The sequence below is a fragment of the Chenopodium quinoa genome, unplaced genomic scaffold, assembly GCF_001683475.1.
Source record: "Chenopodium quinoa cultivar QQ74 unplaced genomic scaffold, ASM168347v1, whole genome shotgun sequence".
Taxonomy (NCBI): Eukaryota; Viridiplantae; Streptophyta; class Magnoliopsida; order Caryophyllales; family Amaranthaceae; genus Chenopodium; species Chenopodium quinoa.
Genome location: NW_018742309.1, coordinates 3,794,234 through 3,816,540, shown reverse-complemented (window position 1 = coordinate 3,816,540; position 22,307 = coordinate 3,794,234). Strand labels below are relative to the sequence as shown.

At 43.6% G+C, this 22,307-nt stretch overlaps 1 protein-coding gene and 1 long non-coding RNA gene across 9 annotated transcripts; one reads left to right on the top strand and one right to left on the bottom strand.

Annotated features, from left to right (window-relative positions):
• Nucleotides 1–393: 393 nt before the first annotated feature.
• On the bottom strand, nt 394–3,511 carry LOC110688308. Its single transcript, XR_002504545.1, has 3 exons — nt 3,157–3,511; nt 2,080–2,141; nt 394–1,000 (listed from the first exon to the last, which is right to left on the bottom strand). It is a non-coding gene; the product is annotated as an uncharacterized LOC110688308 (long non-coding RNA).
• A 58-nt stretch (nt 3,512–3,569) lies between these two features.
• LOC110688265 (K(+) efflux antiporter 5-like) lies at nt 3,570–7,650 on the top strand. Of its 8 annotated transcripts, none has more exons than XM_021865004.1 (6): nt 3,570–4,424; nt 4,842–5,700; nt 6,339–6,410; nt 6,612–6,695; nt 6,795–6,867; nt 7,411–7,650. In XM_021865004.1, exons 2-6 carry the CDS (start codon nt 5,692–5,694, stop codon nt 7,422–7,424), a joined length of 252 nt encoding a protein of 83 aa, XP_021720696.1. In that variant the 5' UTR covers nt 3,570–4,424; nt 4,842–5,691; the 3' UTR covers nt 7,425–7,650. The 8 variants fall into 8 exon arrangements, 3 of the variants coding, with proteins under 3 accessions (XP_021720696.1, XP_021720687.1, XP_021720680.1); XM_021864995.1 differs by having other exon boundaries at nt 7,100–7,650; XM_021864988.1 differs by having other exon boundaries at nt 6,795–7,650.
• The last annotated feature ends 14,657 nt before the right edge of the window (nt 7,651–22,307 follow it).

The window sequence follows — 22,307 nt, the reverse complement described above, 5'->3', positions numbered from 1 at the left end:
AAACAAGTTTATAACATTAATGATACCGCCAAAAGGGCTAAGACCATCGAGTCGAATCAAACCTACTTCTGGCATTGTCGTCTTGGCCATATTAAAGTCAAACGCATCAAGAAACTTCTACAAGACACTAGTAGAAAAAATCAAATAGGCACCCCCCCTTAGCACCGGTTCTTGGAAACCGGTGCCAAAAGAAATGGGCGGGATTGGAAAATAGGGAGTTGGCACCGGTTCTAACCAAAACCGGTGCCAACTCATTTAATTAGCACCGGTTCAAACCGGTGCCAACCTTAAAAAAAAAAAAAAAAAAAAAAAAAAAAAAAAAAAAACAAAACAAAGAAAGCAATAGAGTTGGCACCGGTTCGCCTTAAACCGGTGCCAACTTTAGTAATTAGCACCGGTTTGAACCGGTGCCATTAAAAAAAAAAGCCCGGTTTATAACGCGCGTCTTCTTCTTCATCATTTCCTTGCTCTTTTCCTCTTCTCATCTGATGTGCCTCTCTCTCTCCTCCATTGTAGCGTACTCGAATTTTTCCATTGAAGGGACTTCGGAGCTTTTTCTCAACACTTTCCTAACACTCCGTCTCTCTCCTTCGATCTCCTTCTCCATAACTGCCACTTTCTGTAACACCCCAATAATTCTCTCTAAAAGAAAACCTGTAAAAACCTGTGACAACCTGTGAAACCTGAATAACCTGTAAGAGAATTATTGGAGTGCTACCGCCACGTGTTCAAACGTTAAGGCTAGTTTCAGAAATCAGCAGCGGAAAACTAACTTAGTTTTAAAAAGAATATAAGTTTCAAAACTGGAAGTCAAAACTCAGTCTTACAAGTTGGAACCATAACGACCCTTATTCAAAATCCAATAAAATAGGAAGTAATGGAACCAACACCAAAATGAAATTCAATCTGTGTTTTGAAATAAGCTAACTGGTTAACCAACTCTCCACTCAAATCCCATCACCCTGATGCAAGACAGTTTATGCAAAAACCTGTGATGAATCTGCTCCCCAATATCACAAGTGTAATAATTGGATCATTACAGGGTCATTGAAGGCGAAGGCCATGACCAAAGAAAAACACACAAAAGCACGCAATCAGCAACGCTGAGTACATACAAGTTACGAAATATAGTAAAGAGTTCTAGCATGATACTAACAAGCATTCCATACACTCACAATATTATCATTGACTCGAACACATGACTCCATAGTTACTCATTTCTAAGTTTTTATTTAAATAGCATTGATCAATTCATTAATTGATTGGATTAAGCAATAGACCGAGTTATCCCCCTGTGCTCCATTCCGGAACATTAAATAAGAAAACCCTATGCCTCCTTTCGGAACACATTAATAAACATCCAATGGTAGACGGGCGCGACTCCTTGGCCATAGCTAGTATGAGATCTCATCTAACTCATTATAATTTTTAAAAGAATTTAAACAAGAGACTCGTAGATCAGATGGCCTTTGAAAAGTACACGGCTAATACCCCGTGAACCCCAACCCATGTTTGTCATTACTCTAGATGTGCACAAATCCAGAGTTTTATTGCTCATCCTTCTTGCACTTTACGTGATTTACCAGTTTAGATTAGGTGATGACTCACATGCAATCAACACAACCAATCATACAAATCATTCAAGTTTCCAATTCAATTCTTAATTTATTAGTGACAAACAACATGTATTATTTCATCCTTTAACTACCTCGGTGTATAAACACCTTAAGTGCATAAGGCACCTCAAATCCACAATCCTGTCTTATCAGACTTTAACTCTTTCTTTACTCATTCCAATTCAATACAATTGCAGAAGTAGTTAAAACGATTCATTCCATATATATATACTTGTAGCTTTGCTTCTAAGCTCTCTTGCAAGATATTGCATAAATAATGCTGAATAGGAAACATCAATGCAATTTCTCATACATGAATTAAAGCAATCATCACATTTATCAACAATCAACTTATTACCAAACAATTTCAAGCAATCCACAAGTCTCCTAACATGATTCTAGGTCTTTTCCAAGTCCTTAAACATGCTTCTAAAGTCAAGGTTCTTCAAATACTTGTACGTACCTTGAGTACACAAATTGATTGGCCACTTTAAGGTTAGAAGTCACCCTCTACGAAGTCCTCTCCTAGACAGAACAACAACAGCTCAATTAATACCCAAGCAACATATATTACAACAATACTAAACTATTTTTAAATCGCTTAAATCATTGAAATAATGTCTTTAAGTTGCTCACAATAGCCAAAGCTAGTAATTCAAAGTTTAATTACAAGCTTGTATATTAAAATCATGAAAATATGGCTTGTAGCATGAAATTTCAGCAACTCTAAAGTGTAATTATAATATGAAGAATTAGTTTAAAGTTATAAAACAACCGCATAAACATTTTCATTCGAAATCATCATTATATAGTACGTTAGTATCTTGAGAACTTGAAAACCCATCATAAAACCATGACTTAAAGCTATTTAAAGTTAAGATTAAAATCTGAAATTTTAGTTTAATAGTAGAATATAAGACTACAACAATATAAACTTGAAATATATAATTATAATTTAATTAGTTTCATAAAAACTCAATTAAACCTTCGATAAAAATCAAAAACTGCACGAAAATCATACTTAAAAGCTGAATTTGGCCACGAGAGGGTGGTGCTTACTACCATAGGTAGTAAGTTTTGATAAGAACATCATTTACACACGAAAAATACTATTTTTTGCTAAAATCAGATGAGTTACAGTCAAAATGCGATTAAAACGTGATTAAGTAATTTTACGAACGGAAATTCAAAAATTAGTTACGAAAAATTAAGAACTTGCTCTTAAATTAAACATCATCATAGTCATAGCAAAATCACAACAAAATCATGCTCAAATTAAATAACTTTAGCAACACGTTTTTAAGCCCTAAAACCATGAAAATCAAGTTTTAAACCCTAATTTCACAAATTATGAAATCTGAAAATTAATTATATGCTTAACATATCATAAACTCGATAAATTTGCAATCTTTCACAACTCAAAAACATAATCAAACTACAATAATTGTTAATCAACGAAAAATTCATGTAAAGATTAAAGCTTTGAAGAATTTAAACAAGAAAAGAGAGGAAGATAGATGAGAAGGGAGATGAAAGGAACCGGTTGTGGTGGTACGGGGCTGCAGCGAGGTCGGCGGTGGTGGGTTTCAGGGGAGGCAGCAGCGGCGCAGGGGAGGCAGCAACAGCGGCGGGAGGAAGCAGCGAATTTTTATTTTTATTTTTTTGGTCTGAGTGTCGTGAGTGAAGGGGAAGGCAAGGGAAAGCAGTAGAAGTTTATAGGAGGTTTTGAGAGGGGAAATGAGGAGCAAGTTTCCTTAATTAAAATGTGAATGAGGAGAAATAAAGGGGTAATTTACTTAGTTAAAATGGAAATATCGGTTTATGATTTTCTTGTTTTTATTTTTGTCAAATCTTTCTAAAAGAAAAATTATTCAAACAAGTATAGAATTATTATAAAATATTTGTATATATAAAAATATAATTATTATTTACTAAGGAAAATATGGGGGATTACACTTTCCCTTTCCTTTCTTCTCTCTTTCGATCTCCTTCTCTCTTTCTACAATATTGGAGGTTAGGGTTTCTGCGGCAAGGTAATGCACTCCTTCTCCGTGTTCTTTCTTTCTTTAAAGTTCTGCTCTTTCTTAGTTACCCTGCACCATTGTTAATTGCATTGCTTTTTCTACAAATACTCTTTTTCTCTTTTCTTGTTTTTTTGGGATTTTTTATTCCTCAGTTATTAATCTAAAGTATTCTGTGCTTTTGAGATTCTCTGACCAATTCATTTCATATGGTTCATTTAGCTTTTAAATTGGGTTTTTGTAAAAATTTTGTAATGATTATGTAGTGAGAAATTGAGAAGCAATTCATTAATTTTAATTGTGGTAATAAACTGTACTAGGTGTTGAGATATGGATAATAATGATATAATGGTGTCGGTTCGTTCTGTGGTGTTCAAGGAATCAGAAACCCTTGAAGGGAAATGTATTAAGATTGAGGGTTATGATTTTAATCAATGAGTGAACTATCCCAAGCTTTTGAAATCGTTCGTCTCAACCGGTTTCCAAGCATCTAATCTTGGTGATGCTATCGATGTTGTAAATCAAATAGTTAGTTTGAGTTTTAAGCTGTTTATTAATTTTAGGTGTTGTTTTGCTCGTTTTCATTTTGTGTTCATTTGTGTATTTTGTGTGGTTCAAGCTAGATTGGCGGCTAGCAAATGAGATACCCGATGAAGATTGCATCAAGGAAGAGAGGGATCCTGTTTACAGGGAATCTGTGGGGTGCAAAGTGTTTTTAGGTTTTACCTCGAATCTTATATCTTCTGGTGTTCGTGACACTGTTCGATATCTTACTCAACATCATAAGGTGAGATTAATGTTTAGATATTATTTCGCTTTGTTTGATTTTTTCAAAAGTGTTGTTCAAATGTATGAACTAGTTGTGGGGTATTTAACTTATTACTTTCAGTAGATCCTATGCTTGACATAGTCTTGGGTTATTGGGTGAAAGAAAGTAATTTCTAAGAGAGAAGATTGTGCAGTAGCAAATGACTTGTAGCTCAGAGATTGCAATCTATTTGAGGTTAAACAACAGCATGTAAATGCCATCTCCACGGAGAATGTTTTATATTTATTAACTTAATTGTTAGTTCATTGGTACAGAATGGTCCATATTTTTTCTTTTTCTTTTATTTATTTTTTTTAAAAAAATCAGTCTAATTAAGCAAGCTAGTCTATCCTCTTCCGAGTCTCTGATCCACTTGAATAAAATCCAATGATACAGATCTATTCAAAAATCAAACTGCTACGATAAAGAAGGGCACCAAGCATCTTGTTCTTATGGAGATGGCATTTACATGCTGCTGTTTGGATGTGTTCAGATCATAATCTCTCAGATACCTGATTTTCACAACATGAAATGGCTTTCTATCTTGGCTGCCATCATGTCAATTGCCTACTCAACCATTGGATTGGCCCTCGGCTTTGCTACCGTGATTGGTGATCAATCCCATATATTTCATTGATCTTTTATTACTATGTACTTGCAAGGATTCAAGTCTAGAATCGAAGATGTCAGAGAGGAAATGTACTTGCTTTTGTTATCACTGATTTTTACTTGGTTTGTCCACTTGATTTGCTTTCTCTCTCTAGTTTATTTTTATTTTAATTTTCTCTCTCTAGATTACTTTGGTCTGGTGGTGGATCTATTTGTACATTAAGGATACATGTAATGCGAATGGAGTGGTAAAATAGTATTGCGGTACTGGTACTGTATTTTGCCTTGGTGAGCTGTGACAAATAGCTATATGTGCTTAGCTGGGATAGTTGATCTTTTTTCTTAGATTATACTTGGATGGATTTTTTATTTACTTAATGCATTGCTGATAAAATGATGTAAGAGTGAGAATATATAGTTCCTGCGATGTTATTTGAAATAGCAAATATGTTGTTCTGTCCTTTCTCTATGGGAACCAAGTGGTGATAGAGCTGTTTAAAGTGGTGTACCTCTAATTCATGGCTGTCTGAGTAGTATTGTCAATATTTTTGGCTCTTATAACTGAAATGCAGGTTATTGTTGGCTACCTCCTTGCGGGATCAATGATTGGGCCAGGAGGTCTAATTGTATCAGTGAAATGGTTCAGGTGAAGTTAGACTGCCTTGTTTCTTTATAAATATATTAGAAATTCTATGACATGCTCTGCTTATAACTTGTCGTGAGTATTTGTTCGTATGATTTACGAATATTTAGTTTTTTGTGCTCTTCCTCAGATTTTGTGGTCGCCTCAATATCATATTTTACGTCAAGGTCTTAATCCACAGAAGTATTTTAAAGACAGCATGTAGAGAAGGAAATATGTAGTTTATTGTACAACAGTGAACATAGAACATTTCTTTTTTTGTATTGTGTGTGTGTGATAGAAGAGAGAGAGAGAGAGAGAAAGAGAGAGAGAGAGAAGGGTTATTTGTAATGGACTGATTTTCTAGGTTTATAATTCTGATTTAATAGTAAACTTCCCAAATTACCCCTCCTAAAGCCAGTCTATTACAGTATTGTATCAACATTTGTTACTATGACTTGTGTATTGAAATTTGAACCGTAAAGTGTGACCTTTTGAGAAGAGAGACTTGTATAGATGAATGTTTTTTGTGTGTAGCTTTTAATCCATTCCCATTGATAATTTCTCTTTTTTCATGTGTTTAGATTTACCAAATTTTGGGAACTTGTTTCTTCAGCCATCTAATCGTTCTGTATTTTTCTTACATGTTTTCTTCTGCATAGGTTGAAACTGTTGCACAATTTGGTGTTGTGTTCCTTCTATTTGCTTTAGGATTGGAATTTTCCATGACCAAGGCAAGATTTGTTTTTTTTTTTTCCCCCCTGATTATATCTTTATCTGTGTTCTTGCTGTTGCTGTTAATTTGACTTTTTGATGGAGAGTTTCATTACATTAACTATATGTGTTCATTTTGAGCAAATGAACATAAATAAATCAAAACCATAAATGTATTCATATTTTATGGTAGAAGCTGTATTAACTGTAATTTGGTGCAGCTCAGAGCAGTAGGGCATGTATCTGCTCTCGGTGGGATGCTTCAAATTATCGTGTTCATGTTTTTGTGTGGCATAACTGTTACGGTAAAGTTAGGATTCAAAGTTATACTTTATTGAATTAATTTTTAGGCATAAATTAGACATCGAGGTGGTTATTGTGACAATATATTACTATCCCTGCAGATATGTGGAGGAAAATTGTCGGAGGGGGTGTTTGTGGGTTCTTCCCTATCTATGTCGTCAACAGATTCAGGAGGTAAAATAGGAAAGGGAAGGCCTGATTCATGCTCTTGTTCTTCTGCACTTGTTTTTCTTGCTGGCCTGGTTTTCTGTCTGTTTCTTCTCTGTGTGCCTTGCTGAATTCTGGATTTGGCGTGTGTTCTAGAGTTTGTTCAGCTTTGATTCATGCCCTGAGTCTGTCTTTTCTATCTGCTTGGTTGAGTTGCTATTTCTCTAGCTCTTGTTTTGTCTATTATGTGCTACTGCAGGCTGTGTTCTACTGTGATGCTGAGCTAGTAAGTGTGCTGGGGTTGTTTGACTGTTCCTGTCCCTGCTGGTTTTCTATGGTCTGTCTTTCTGCTGGCCTGTTGTGTAGCTGTTCTGCGTTCCTGAGCTTGGTTCTGATGTGGTGGCTACTGTGTTGGTGTCTTTGCTCTGGTGCAGTTTGTGTTTCTGTGACCGTGGGACTGTTCTGCTATGGTTCAGATTGCTATGATGCTGTTTGCGTTTGGTCAAGTCAGTTTTTCAGTTGCGGTTTTGCTGATTTGCTTTGCTCTGATTCTGTGTTGCTGAGTGCTAGGTTTCATGGGCTGATCCTTGAAGCTTTCTACTCAGCTGGTGCTGTCTGACTGCTGTTCTTCAGGGACTTACTGGTGCCTGCTCTGCACTGGTTGGGCTGCTGGTTTGGGTGCTGTACAGTAGTGGTGTGGTTTGGTGTTGCTGTTTTGGTGGGCTGCGAGGTTGTAATATTATTTAATATTTTTTGGACGAAAATTGTAATATTACAGCCTTTTTTAATGAAAATATGTAACTTTATATATATGTTAATATTTCTATATCAATTTAAGTGAAAAAATGCAAAAAAAAAAAAAAAAAAATATTTTTTTGGGGTATTTCTGGCACCGGTTTGGACCAGAACCGGTGCCTAAAGTGGGGTTTTTTGCACCGGTTCTTGCTTAAAACCGGTGCCAATAGTGTTGATGATAAAAGAAAAAAATTCGCGCCTTTGAAGTTGGCACCGGATAACCGGTGCCAAAGCCTTTAGTTGGCACCGGTTTTGAACCGGTGCCAAATTTTTGAGGATTTGGCATCCCTCAAATCCCCAACGGTTCAAAACCGGCGCCTTAAGGGGGGTTTGAACCGGTGTCAAATTACCTTTTTTTGTCTAGTGAGAAGGTGTTCTTGACTCATTCGACTTGGAGTCATTTGAAAATTGCGAAGGATGTCTATTAGGCAAGATGATAAAGCAGCCATTCTCCAAGTTGGGAGAAAGGGCAAGTGACTTATTGGGTCTAATACATACAGACGTATGTGGACCAATGAGTACACCCGTGTTTAGGGTGAAAATACCCTAAGACACGTGGCCCAATAAAGGCTTGACACGTGTCAATCTTTCAACGGTCTGCAAAGGCCCAATCCCTTTGCAGACACGTGTCCCTTATACCCTAATTGAGGTACAGTTCTCCCTTACTATAAATAGTAAGGGTAGACCTCATTTATGACACACATACATTAATTGCAACCACACAAAAACAAACAAAGCCCAAACCTACTGAAACGCTCTCGAACCGAGAAGCTTTTATTGTTCTTATTCCACTTCGAAAAGATACTAACTTAATCTTCGGAGGCGGAACTCCCACCCCCATCCGGAGTCTCCGTTACTTGTGCAGGTACAGGCGTAAGAAGGAAGTCTGCTAGGTGCAGGTACAGGCGTAAGAAGGAAGTCTGCTAGGAAATTGTAACTCTCCCGAAGGACATAAAATACCCCCAAACATCTGGCGCCGTCTGTGGGGAGAGTACTTTCTAGATGACATCTGAGCCTATACTACCTGGTAAAGGCAATCTGCCTACTGAGGAGGTTGAGGTCCATTCGGACCAAGATACAGCCGATAACTATGACTTGGAAGCCTACACTGCTGCGGATGGCTCTTTGAGGACCAAGAACACCCGTTCCAAAGATAAGAGAGAACGGGAAGGGAACCAGGCGGCTCCTAGCAAGCCAACTAGGGGGCCGCTTGGGTTAACCTCTACCGCTGGAGACTCCCCAGTCTCCAGAGATGAGCTCATGAATATGATGATGAGCTTCAAAGGAGAGATCAAAGGCCTTCTGGACTACACAGCCGGCCCCCGTAAGGGTCAGGCGGAAGAAAGGCGTCACGGTAAAAAGACAGCCAAAACAGTAAAGGGTAGAGCATCTACCCCACATCCGAAGTCAAACATGCCAGCTAGGCTCTTTGATTTCTCAAAGATGCACACTCCTATAGATGGAGTCAGAAAGCCCGTCCGGCACATTCAGCCGGATGGAACCAAGAAAGTCTATTCTGATGCCCGGACGCTCATCCAAGATAAAAAGACTCAGCGATCCGAGTCGGCATCAACATCGACCTTTCGAGACAGCTTCAATGCCACCTCAGGAAGGCACTCGAGAACAAACAATGACAGCCGGACGAGCGAGGTTTCCGCTCGATCCGGCCCCCATATGATCCAACCGGCAGTGCATGGAACACCGTATACGCCCTTTGGATCCCCCTATGCACAGGCAGGTATTTTCGGGGGGCAGCATCAGCCGCCCGTCCAGCCTATGGACTGGCAGCTCCGGCTGCTCAACCTTGGGGAACAGCCAACGGCGTTCTCCAGAGAAATCACCGAGATGACCCAGCCGTCTAAAATCAAAAACGTGTTGGTAGGCGCCTATGACGGTACCACCAACCCGGAAGATCACCTTATGACATACACCAACCTGATGTATTTGCAGGGTTTGGATGACGCCGCATGGTGCCGGTGCTTCCCGGCTAAGTTGAAAGGGATTGCTCAACGTTGGTTTGGTAACCTCCCAGCCGGATGCATCAATAATTTCAGGACCTTGGCCTACTGGTTTACGTCCAACTTTTCTATGAACATCCCTGCCAAGAAAACAAGCCTTGATCTAGGGGCAATACAACAGGGAGACAAAGAGGGGCTCCGGTCATATGTCAGGCGGTTTAACCTGATGAGGATCCAAATCCATGGATTGTCTGATGACGTTGCCTATACTGATTTCTTCAAAGGCTTAAAAGATGGATCAACTTTTAAGTTTGACTTGGTTAGGAAGAGGGTCTCCACTCTTCACGAGGCACTCATGAAGGCGGAGGCCTACATTCAGGCAGTGGAATTGTGTGCTGTTAAACTTCCAACGGATTACAAAAGATCCGATAAAAAAGAGAATCGGCCTACCCAGTCGGCCAAAAAGGAAGACAAGAGAAAGGGGGTATGGGCGGCAGACTCATCCGGACAACCTTTCCAGAAAAGGAAGAGGTCGGATCCGTATGTGCCAAAGTACGAGTTCAACAAGGACTGTGCCTCCATTCTCAACGAAGTAAAGGACCGGTTGAATCTTGAAAAACCGTCTCCTATGAAGAGTCCTCTAAGCGCCCGGGATAAGAGCAAATATTGTCTTTTTCACGAGGAAATTGGCCACGACACTGAGGGTTGCTTTAGCCTCAGGCGGCTCTTCGACCGGCTCGCTGATGAGGGGGCTCTCAAATCTTATCTTTCCAAGTCAAGGGGTACTCCTAAACAAGCAAGAGGACCACCCCCAAAGAAGACGGCTACTCAATCGGATACGGATGAGGAAACCATCCTGACCATAGCCGGTGGATTTGCGGGAGGTGGGCCTACCATCCGGGGCACAAAAGACAACATTCGGAAACTGGTCAACTCAGTGGATGAGGGCCAGTCGTCTGAATATTCATTTCCGGAAGTTAACATCTCCGAGAGAGATAGGGGCGAGGTCAGGCGGCCTCATGATGACCCCATAGTCATCGAGTGCAAAATCGCCAATCAAAGAGTTGGCCGGATCTTGATTGATACCGGGAGCTCATCCGACCTCATCAGCTACCGGTGCTTGGAGAAACTCAAGTATAAGCCCAGTAGCATGCTTCCGGCCTCATACCCTCTTGTAGGTTTTGGGGGAGGAGTAGTACATCCGGTGGGAATGATTGATCTACCCATCCGGTTCGGAGAGAAGGGTAAGGGCCGGCATATGGTTGTCAAGTTTCTTGTTGTAGAAGAGCTGACTGCCTACAATCTGATTATTGGCCGTCCAACCCTTAACCTCTCAAAGGCAGTCATCATCCCATCTCTAATGTTGATAAAGTTTGAAAGGGATGATGGCACAGTCGGTTCCTTGAGTGGGGACCAAAAGATGGCGAGAGAGTGTTACCTCTCGGACATCAAACCAACGCTTGACACAGGCGGTCAAGAGAAAGAAATTGTTGAACTTGACGACTGTGATCAAAGCTTACCGGCTACAAAGCCAGCCGGTAAAAAGAGGAAGGCGGACCAACTGGCGCCTGTGAAGGAGAAATAATAGCAATCACTGTCCGGGGAGAGGACAAACGTCCTTCGCCCTCAGCCGGCTGGAGAAATAATTGATGTTGTCCTTGAAGACAGCCGGCCAGACAGAACCGTCAAGGTTGGAACGGCTGCGTTTGAAAGTTTGGGATCAGATTTGCTCCTTTTGCTGAAGGAGTTCAAAGATGTGTTTGCCTTTGAAGTAGAAGAGATGCCGGGTGTAAGTCCGGATCTTGCTGTACATAGACTCGCTGTGGATCCTAAGAAGAAGCCGGTCAGGCAAAAGAAACGGAACCATGGCGAGGAAAGGTCCCAGGCGGCAGCAACCGAGGTCAAGAAACTCTTGGATGCTGGATTCATCCGGCAATGTTACTACCCGGATTGGGTAGCCAATGTCGTCCTTGTGAAAAAGCCGAATGGAACCTGGCGGATGTGTGTAGATTACACGGACCTCAACAGGGCTTGTCCAAAGGATAGCTACCCGCTTCCAAAGATAGATCATTTGGTAGACTCTACAGCCGGCCATGCCCTGATGAGTTTCATGGACGCCTATTCCGGCTTCCATCAGATACCCTTGTGGAAGAAAGACCAAGAGAAGACGGCTTTCGTCACAGATCAAGGGCTATATTGCTACACGGTGATGCCGTTTGGGTTGAAGAATGCGCCTGCTACTTTCCAGCGAATGATGAACTCGGTCTTTTATGATCAGATTGGAAGGAACGTGGAGGTGTACATTGATGATATGATTGTCAAATCAAAGCTGCAGGCGAATCATCTAGCCGACCTCCGAGAAACTCTCACCACCCTCAGACGGCATAAAGTCATGTTAAATCCAAAAAAATGCGTCTTTGGAGTTGAGTCCGGGAAGTTTCTTGGATTTTTGATTGATCAGAGGGGCATAGAGGCCAATCCGGACAAAGTACAGGCGGTGATTGACATGCAGTCGCCACGTACCGTCAGGGAGGCTCAAAAGCTTACCGGTTTCCTGGCGGCATTGGGGAGATTCCTCAGCCGGTCAGGTGACAAGTGCCTGTATTTCTTCCAAGCAATCAAAAAGAGGTCACGATTTGAATGGGGTGAAGAGGCTGAGGCGGCATTTCAACGGCTGAAGCAACACCTGCATTCTTTGCCAAGATTGGTGAGTCCCCTACCCCAGGAGGCTCTCTACATGTACTTGGCCGTCTCGGATCACTCCTTGAGCGCCGTCCTCCTTGCTGAGAGAGACGGTAATCAGCTCCCGGTATACTTTATAAGCCATGTACTCCGGAATGCTGAACTTCGTTATCCCATGATCGAAAAATTCGGTCTTGCTTTGTTCAAAGCAGTCAAGCGGCTGAAACCGTATTTTTTAGCACATCCGGTGACCGTTTACACTGATCAGCCGCTCAAAAGGCCTATGACCACTTTAGAGTCATCCGGAAGAATGATTAAATGGGCTGTGGAAATCCAAAGCTTAGAAATCACTTTCGAACCCAGGCGAGCAGTGAAGGGTCAGGCGTTTGCCGACTTCATCGTTGAAATGACAAGGCCAATACAGCCGGATAAAACTGATGAAGTTTGGAGGGTTTATGTAGACGGGAGCTCTACGCTGAATGGTTGCGGAGCGGGTGTAATTATTCACTCTCCGGAGGGGGACAAATACGAGTATGCTCTACGATTCAAGTTTCAAGCTTCGAATAATGAAGCTGAATACGAGGCCCTGCTAGCCGGTATCCGCATGTGTAAGGCAGTCGGGGCAAGGAAAGTTGACGCCTGCTCAGATTCCCAACTCATCGTTAGCCAGTACAACGGTGACTACGAGGCCACCCATCCGGTGATGATTATGTATCTACAGGCGGTCAAAGAGGAGGCTGGGGCATTTGATGAATTCAACCTAAGTCAAGTACCCAGATCCGAGAATAATCAGGCGGATGCACTATCCAAACTTGCATCCTCTGCCACATGTGATACGCCTAGATCAGTCTTCTGGGAAGTCATGGAAAAGAAAAGCATTGAACATGACCCCATTGGAGTTCTAGATCGAAGCTCCACTTGGATGGACCCCATCCGGAATTACTTGGTAGACGGCACTCTACCGGAAACCTCATCCGAAGCAGCTGCTCTTAAAAGACGAGCATTAAGCTTCGCAATGCACAAAGGTGAACTGTTCCGGAAGGGTTACTTGCAGCCGCTATTCAAGTGTGTTACCCCAGAACGGGGCAAGGAAATACTGGAAGATCTCCACGCCGGCTTCTGTGGATCTCACATTAGCGGGAGGACCCTCGCCAAAAGAACCCGGCGGCAAGGATACTTTTGGCCTACACTAGAGGCGGATGCATTAGATCTGGTGAAAAGATGCGACAAGTGCCAGAGGTTCGGCCGGCTGATAAGGCAGCCGGCAACTGATTTGACAGCTATTCACAGCCCAATTCCCTTTGCAAAATGGGGCATGGATATTTTGGGGCCATACACTCCTGCCCCAGGCGGCAGAAGATACATTTTTGTGGCTGTTGATTACTTCACCAAGTGGGTTGAGGCCGAGGCGGTAAAGGGCATCATAACTAAGGATGTCATCTCCTTCATTTGGAGAAATGTCATTACCCGGTTCGGTGTACCAATGTCAATGGTCTTTGACAATGGCACCCAGTTCGAAACGCCTGTCCTAAAGACTTGGTTGCAAGATCAAGGGATTTCCCACTACTTTGCATCCGTTGGCCGTCCGCAAGCAAACGGTCAAGTTGAAGCTTTCAACAAGCTCATCTCAGGCGGCATAAAGAAAAAGATCGAGAAGGCAGGCGGGCTTTGGGCAGAAGAGTTAACTCACGTTCTTTGGTCCATCAGAACTACTGAGAAGGGGTCAACCGGTGAAACTCCATTCCTTATGGCATATGGCACAGAGGCGGTGCTTCCCATTGAATTATATGAGCCAACACTTCGAATCATGTTGTATGATGAAGAGGCAAATTGGGAAGCCATGCGCCTGACTCTGGATACTCTTCCAGAAAGAAGGGGCAACGCCGCCTTGCGTCATGAAATCTACCGCCTTCGAATGACGAGGGCCTACAACAAAAGGGTGCTTAAACGCCCCCTCAAAGTTGGAGATTTTGTATTACGGAAGCTTGAAGCAACCGGTAGGGCATACGAACAAGGGAAACTAACCCCAAACTGGGAGGGACCCTACCGGATTTTTGAAGAAGTTAGAAACGGCACATACCGCCTGGAAACCCCAGACGAAATGCGGCTGCCTCGTACCTGGAATGTAGATAACTTGAAAAAGTACTACTTCTAAGGATTGAAATGTGAAAGCATATAATTTCCATTCATACAATTGTATTTGCACCTGTCTAATGCAAGAACACAGACGGAAGAACACTTGTTAAAACCACTGCTCCAAAAAGAGCAGTCATCCGGTGACACCCATCCGGGTGAATCACTGAAGAGAACAGCTCCCTTCTGGGTGGAACATTGTTCTAGCGATCCAATAACTCAACGGCATTTGTCTAAAAACAATTTTGCAGCCGTTAGACATGATCCTTTGCATCTAGCATTCATCCGGCAAGGACCCAAAAGAGGTCCATCCGGAAAAATGAAATTCCTAATGGGCCACCGTAACCACCTAAACGGTTTTACATCCCATCCTATATATAATTGTACCAGACGGGGCAAGGTTAGGTCAGTCACTGACCCCCCATCCGGCCTCCATGAAACGGCTACCAGTCTACTGTTAGGAAACAGGTAGCCATTTCAGGGGCATATTGTGGTATCGCTTCTTCATCCGGCATATATAGAACGGCTGAAATACTTTTAAAAATGCATAAATAAAAAAAATGCTAATAATAGAGATAGAAAAACCGACTGTGTCGGTTAATAGATTAATTGAAATGTTAGCCGGACCCTTGTCCGGGAAAGATACATCGAAAATACACGGCACGCAGGCCGGTAAAAAAAGAAAGAAAATATCAATCTTGCTGTTGCTCTTGTTGCTGAGGCTGCTCCAACCCTTGAGCTTGCCCAACCTGAGTCTCAGCCGTCTGCTCTTGCAGCTGCTTCGGCTGGTTTCCCATTGGCACCCCATCCGGCTCTGACCCTAACCCCTTCTCAGCCCACTCGTCGAAAGGAGGAGGGGCAGGAGTGCCGAGTACTCGAGCTTCATAAACTTCAGAAGCATACAAGTAACGGAGGTTGAAATAGTCAAAGTCAGAGTCCGGATGGATGAGGTCCCAAGCTAGCTTCATGCGCTCCTCGCAGTCGGCTTCATTCTCTGTAATCAGGCGGCTGAGTTCCTCGTTCAGCTCCTTTTTGTGGGCCGCCTGAATATTAGTGAGTTGGACAGTCAGCTCGCTGTTCTTCTGGCGGAGGTTGGCATTTTCCTTGTCAGCTCCTTCCAGAGCTCTGAGATCAGCCTGGAGGTCCTTGACCTTAAGCTCAAGTTCATCAACTTTCTTCTTGGCCTCATCCCCAGCCAGCACAGCCTCTTTCAGTAATTCCTCCTGTTGCAACTCTCTCTCTTTAGTTGCCAAATCATATTTAATACTGTGAAATTGACTAACGTCAATTAGGTCAAGGGCACGCTTCTGAGCGTCTCTTACCTCCTCTTGCTTTTTACGCAAGGGGACTCGGAGCCCGTCCACTCTCAGCATCACCTATGGTACCAACCGGAAAAGGAGTTAGAACTAATGATGATAATTACTACTCATCCGGCAAAAGCAGAGCTTGAGACAAGCATAGGGCATTCGGGTTATTTACCTCAGCAAGAAGAGAGTTGATGCGATCCAGGTTAACCTGGTGTACAGCCGGCACCGCCTCCTTTTCAGAACGGGTCAGAGTCTTGACCATTCTCTTGGCGTATTGGTTGTAGTCGGGCCGGCTGGTAGAGTCATCTACAAAGGAAGGGTTATCTGTCAGATACTGGGCATAGGCGCCGCCTATATTCATGCGGCTGCCAGAGGAGCCCCCAGACTGGCTTGCTTGAGTTTTGACTCTCATATGCCCAAGCGGCCAGGGGGGGTCAAAGGCAGAGGTTTTACCTTGTTCAGGCTGTGGGGTGCCATCCCCCCCAGCCGCATCTGAGCCAGATCCCATCCGGGTCTGGCCCGCCGAAGCACTCGGCGTTAGCTGCAGGCTCTTCCCTGCAGTGGTTGGCCTGGCAGGGTCAGACGTCCTCTTTGCAGGACTAGCTGCCAAAGGTGGACCCGGCAGCCTTGGAGCTTTTGAAGCCGGCTGGGGTATCACACCAGCCGGTCTTTTGTGCATGCTTGCTAGTGATTTTGGCATGCCTTGGGTTCCACCCTGAAAATAGTCAAAACAAAGCAATCAGTAAGAAACAAAGGCAGATCATATGTCATCCGGTAAGAAATGGAAGAGGTTTTACTCCATTCTTGGCGGCCAGTGCCGCCTTCTTCTCTTCGATTTGCTTCTTTCTCAGCTCAATAGCTGAGAAGGCAGGTGTCTTTTCAGGAGGCACCATTCTTTTAGCTTTACCTGCAAAAAAGGGAAATTCGAGTTAGAGCGTGTACGCATAATCAGGCGTCAGAATACCGGATGGGTTAATGAACCTACTCTTTTTAAACATTGAACTTAGATTGCAAAGGGACAAGAAGGACTCGTCCCTGAACCATTCCGGGAGGGGTACCCAGAACTTAGGGATGATGATTTCACTACCGTCCTCCATCAGATGGGTCGTTTTGAGGAAGAGACCCGTCTCCATTATTTGGTCCCATGCCTCAGACGGCACTTTCGGGAGCGCGCATTTTTTGCCCAGCAATACCGGGTGCTTATTATACCGCCGCAGCCGGTGATTTAGGGAAGTGGAAGGAGAAGAGACGACATAAAATTTGCTCTTCCAGTTGGTCCACTTTGATGGCTTTTCCAAAGTCATCATGTATTCTTGGTTGGTGGTAAGGGTGTACCAGGCATTCCACCCACCCGGAGCCCGGCTGAGGTAATGCATGTGTGCAAAAGCCTCCCAACTGGGGTTCACCTCCTGCAGCTCACATGCGGCAATGTACCCCAAAATATTGACCCAAGAGTTAGGAGTCAATTGCCATACGCCCAAGTCATACCCCAGCAATATGTCCTTGATGCAGGGGTGAAGGGGGAACGGGAGGCCTGCTTTGAATGCCGCCTCATAACAGCCGAAAAAATCATCGGCATGGTCCAAGTCGTCCGTCCATACGACGACTGCATTAACAGGCGGGACTCTTATTTCCCAGTCCTTCCCAACTGGTTTCCTTTTAAAAAGAAAGGCAGGAAGGGTTGCAGTAAGGGTGACCACGTCTCTTGCAGACATGGTCATGTCAGTCGGATCCCCCTTAGCCGGCCATTTGTAGGCCTCCTCAACAATAGGCTCAGCCTCCTGTGCAGGGGCTTCAGATTCGGACCCAGACCCTTCTCCAGCAGATTCATCGCCGGATCCTTCGGCATTAGAATCAGAGTCTTCTAATATGCTGTCACCCGGTGTGCTCGGACCACTCGGGGAATCTTGACGAGTCCCCAGGGTTTCTTCCAAAGGAATTTCACCAGACAGTCCTGCCGTCTGGTCCTCGTTTCTGGGATCAGCCGGATCTTCGGCTGCGTCGTCAGACTTGTATTCCGGGTCAACTGCCGTCCATCTTATCCGAGCCATTCTGTCCTGCACATGAACAGAGACGGTCGGATTCGAGGTAGGTGAAGGTTCGCCCAAATACCCCCAGACGGCAGTCCCATTCCTAGACTCAGCCGTGCCTGGTGACCGCCTGACAGCAGCCGTAGGCTGTGCCGAGTATATAATTGAAGGGTCCATATCCTATCTATGCAACCGGAAAATTAACAAAAAGAATTGAAAAAGGGTGCAGACGGTACCTTTGGAGGTTGGAATTTGCTGAGATGGTGGCTTGAAACCTACACAGGCGGAAATCTCCGAATGTGTTTGAAGCTGATGAAGAAAAATAGATCAGACATGTTTAATTGGAAGCTCATTTAAAAGCCCCCCAAGCGGTGAAGTCCCGGATGAGGGTTAGCAGAGATGGGCTGGAAATTGCTCAAGCGACCCCCATACGGTTGAAAGCCGGATGGGGGCAATTTCAAACAACGTTTGAGAAAAAGCCAAGGCTGCTCAAACGACCCCCATACGGTTAAAAGCCGGATGGGGGCAATTTGAAACAGTTTTGAGCCAAGGCTGCTCAAACGACCCCCATACGGTTAAAAGCCGGATGGGGGCTATTTGTATGTTTGAGAAAAAGCTAAAGGCTGCTCAAACAACCCCCATACGGTTAGACGCCGGATGGGGGCAATTTAAACAACGTTTGAGAAAAAGCCAAGGCTGCTCAAACGACCCCCATACGGTTAAAAGCCGGATGGGGGCAATTTGAAACAGTTTTGAGCCAAGGCTGCTCAAACGACCCCCATACGGTTAAAAGCCGGATGGGGGCTATTTGTATGTTTGAGAAAAAGCCAGGGCTGCTCATACGACCCCCATACGGTTAAATGCCGGATGGGGGCAATTTGAATGATGTTTGAGAAAAAGCCAAGGCTGCTCAAACTACCCCCATACGGTTAAATGTCGGATGGGGGCAATTTGAAAGATGTTTGAAAGCAAAGGTTGATCAAACCACCCCCATACGGCTAAAGGCCGGATGGGGTTACTTATAACTAGTCTGAATAAAAACAAAGTTGGCTCAAAGGGGTCCCATGCGGCACAATGCCGGATGGGAGTATATTAAACATCCCAGACGGCAAAACGCCGGATGAGGGGGATTTTTGGACTTGTCCCAAGCCAGCCCCATGCGGCAAAATGACGGATGAGGGCATTTTACAACTAGGGAAATATTTCAAAAACCTCACGGGAAATCCCGGATGAGGTAGGGGTAATTCAGAAATTTTGGACAAAATATACCCAGGCGGCAAAATGCCGAGTGAGGTCCTTAATCTAGGGGCAAAGAGGGAGAAAGCAGACGGTACCTTACTAAATCCGCACTCAGCCGGAAGGCAGATGTCAAGTTCTTGCGAAAACCGGATGCTCGAAAGTCTTGAAAGAAGCAGCCGGTATCAGAGCTTCTCAGGAAATTTTTGAAAATAAAAAGTGCGGAGGAAAGAGGTAGCCACCCTACTTATAGAAAGAGGCAGAAGGCGAACAGTCACCTTCTGCACGAAAATTTGAAATTCAAAGAAAAAAAAAGGGGGGAAGCAGACGAACCGTCACTTACCCCATGCACCCTACGTCTGTCACAGATGACACGTGAGTTTGCCACATCTCACCTGTGAGGGGCAGATGTTTAGGGTGAAAATACCCTAAGACACGTGGCCCAATAAAGGCTTGACACGTGTCAATCTTTCAACGGTCTGCAAAGGCCCAATCCCTTTGCAGACACGTGTCCCTTATACCCTAATTGAGGTACAGTTCTCCCTTACTATAAATAGTAAGGGTAGACCTCATTTATGACACACATACATTAATTGCAACCACACAAAAACAAACAAAGCTCAAACCTACTGAAACGCTCTCGAACCGAGAAGCTTTTATTGTTCTTATTCCACTTCGAAAAGATACTAACTTAATCTTCGGAGGCGGAACTCCCACCCCCATCCGGAGTCTCCGTTACTTGTGCAGGTACAGGCGTAAGAAGGAAGTCTGCTAGGTGCAGGTACAGGCGTAAGAAGGAAGTCTGCTAGGAAATTGTAACTCTCCCGAAGGACATAAAATACCCCCAAGCAACCCGCAAGGCAAGGTTATCGATATTTCATTACCTTCACCGACGACTATAGTAGATATGGCTATGTCTACCTTATGTCGAATAAATCTGAATCCTTTAAGAAATTCAAAGAATTTCAGAGTGAAGTTGAGAATCAACTTGGCAAGAAGATAAAAGCACTTCGATCGGATCGAGGTGGCGAATATTTGAACCATGAATTCGACGATCACTTGAAAGAAAATGTTATTCTTTCAGAGCTGACACCTCCTGGAACTCCTCAATGGAACGGAGTATCCGAAAGCAGAAATCGAACCTTGTTAGACATGGTTCGATCATTGATGGGTCTTAGTGAACTTCCTATCTCTTTCTGGGGACACGCATTACTAACTGCGGCACTAACACTGAACCGTGCTCCGTCAAAAGTTGTCGAAAAGACTTCATATGAATTATGGACTAAGAAACCTCCAAGGTTGTCTTTTCTTAAGATTTGGGGTTGCGAAGCATATGTCAAGAGATTAATTTCTGACAAACTTCACCCAAAATCGGACAAGTGTTTCTTTGTGGGCTACCCTAAAGAAACCAAGGGGTATTACTTCTATAATAAATCCGAGAACAAAGTGTTTGTTGCTCATGATGGTGTCTTTTTGGAGAAGGAACACCTTTCCAAAATGACAAGTGGGAGGAAAATCGAACTAGACGAAGTTCGAGAGGACGAGCAACAATGTCAACCTGATAAAACTGACAATCAAAATGCTTTAGAAGCAGTTGATAAGATTGGTCAGAATCAAACAGACAATGTAAATGCTCAACCTATTACCCTTCGTAGGTCGCAACGGCCAAGATCTCAACCAGACAGATACCTTGGTATTGTCTTAACCGAAGATCAGGACATCCTAGTCATGGATGGAGATGAGCCAGCAACATACAAACAAGCTATGACAAGCCCCGACTCTGCTAAATGGCAAGAGGCCATGAAATCCGAGATGGACTCCATGTCTGAAAATCAAGTCTGGGACTTGGTAAATTTACCCGAAGGTTACACACCCATCGGTTGCAAATGGATTTTCAAATTGAAAACAGACAAAGATGGAAATGTATCAGTATACAAAGCGAGACTGGCGGCAAAAGGTTACAGGAAAATCCACGGGATTGATTGTGATGAAACTTTTTCGCTAGTCGTAATGCTTAAGTCCGTTCGGATCATCCTAGCGATTGCTGCATATTACGATTACGAAATATGGCAAATGGACGTTAAAACCGCCTTCCTTAATGGGATTTTGGAAGAAACTGTGTATATGACACAGCCGGAAGGTTTTGTTGATCCTAGCAACGCTGGAAAGGTATGCAAGCTTAAGAAGTCCATTTATGGACTGAAGCAGGCAAGTAGAAGTTGGAATCCGCAATTTGATGAAGCCATCAGTAAGTTTGGTTTTATCAAGAATCCAGATGAGTCTTGTGTTTACAAGAAGGTCAGTGGGAGTGACATCGCATTCCTAGTCCTATATGTCGATGACATATTGCTCATTGGAAATAACACGAAATTATTATAGTCCGTAAAGGGCTGGCTGGGAAAGTGCTTTTCAATGAAGGACTTAGGAGAGGCACAGTACATAGGGCATCAAGATCTATAGGAATAGATCTAAAAGGATTATTGGATTGAGCTAGAGTACTTACATTGATAAAGTACTGGCACAGTTCAGCATGGAAAATGCCAAGAGAGGGCACTTACCCATGTTCCATGGTGTAACTCTTAGCAAGAAACAGTGTCCACAGACACCTGTTGAGCGATAGAGAATGAATCAGATTCCATATGCTTCGCTTATTGGATCGATCATGTATGCCATGATATGTACTAGGCCTGATGTATCGTATGCCTTAAGTGCTACGAGGCGATACCAATCAGACCCAGGTGAGGCGCATTGGACTGCGACCAAGAATATCCTAAAGTACCTGAAAAGGAACAAGGATAAATTCCTGGTCTATGGTGGCCATAAAGATTTGGTTGTTGAAGGTTACACCGACGCTAGCTTCCAAACTGACAGAGATGACTTCAAGTCACAGTCAGGGTATATATTTTTCCTAAATGGAGGAGCGTTTAGTTGGAAGAGTGCCAAGCAAAGCACCACTGCAGATTCTACAACTAAAGCCGAATACTTGGCAGCTTCGGAAGCAGGTATTGAGGCAGTTCGGATTCGTAAGTTCGTCGGTGAACTTGGTGTTGTACCCTCCATCAAGGGTCCAATAGATCTCTATTGTGACAACAATGGAGCTATTGCTCAGGCCAGAGAGCCAAGAGAGCACCAGAAGGTCAAACATGTCCAAAGGCGATTTCACATGATAAGGGAATGGAAATCAGATGGTGAAATCAGAATTTGTAAGATCGGTACGGATGACAATGTGGCCGATCCTTTGACTAAACCTCTGCCTCAAGTGAAGCACAACAAGCACGTCGAGGCAATGGGAATTAAGCACGTTGGAGATTGGCTTTGAATTCCCT

Excerpts from the sequence above, each read along its gene's own strand:
- LOC110688265 (XM_021864988.1), top strand. Across the intron at positions 6,411-6,611 it reads TGGAATTTTCCATGACCAAG|CTCAGAGCAGTAGGGCATGT; the intron begins GCAAGATTTGTT and ends AATTTGGTGCAG. Across the intron at positions 6,696-6,794 it reads TGTGTGGCATAACTGTTACG|ATATGTGGAGGAAAATTGTC; the intron begins GTAAAGTTAGGA and ends CTATCCCTGCAG.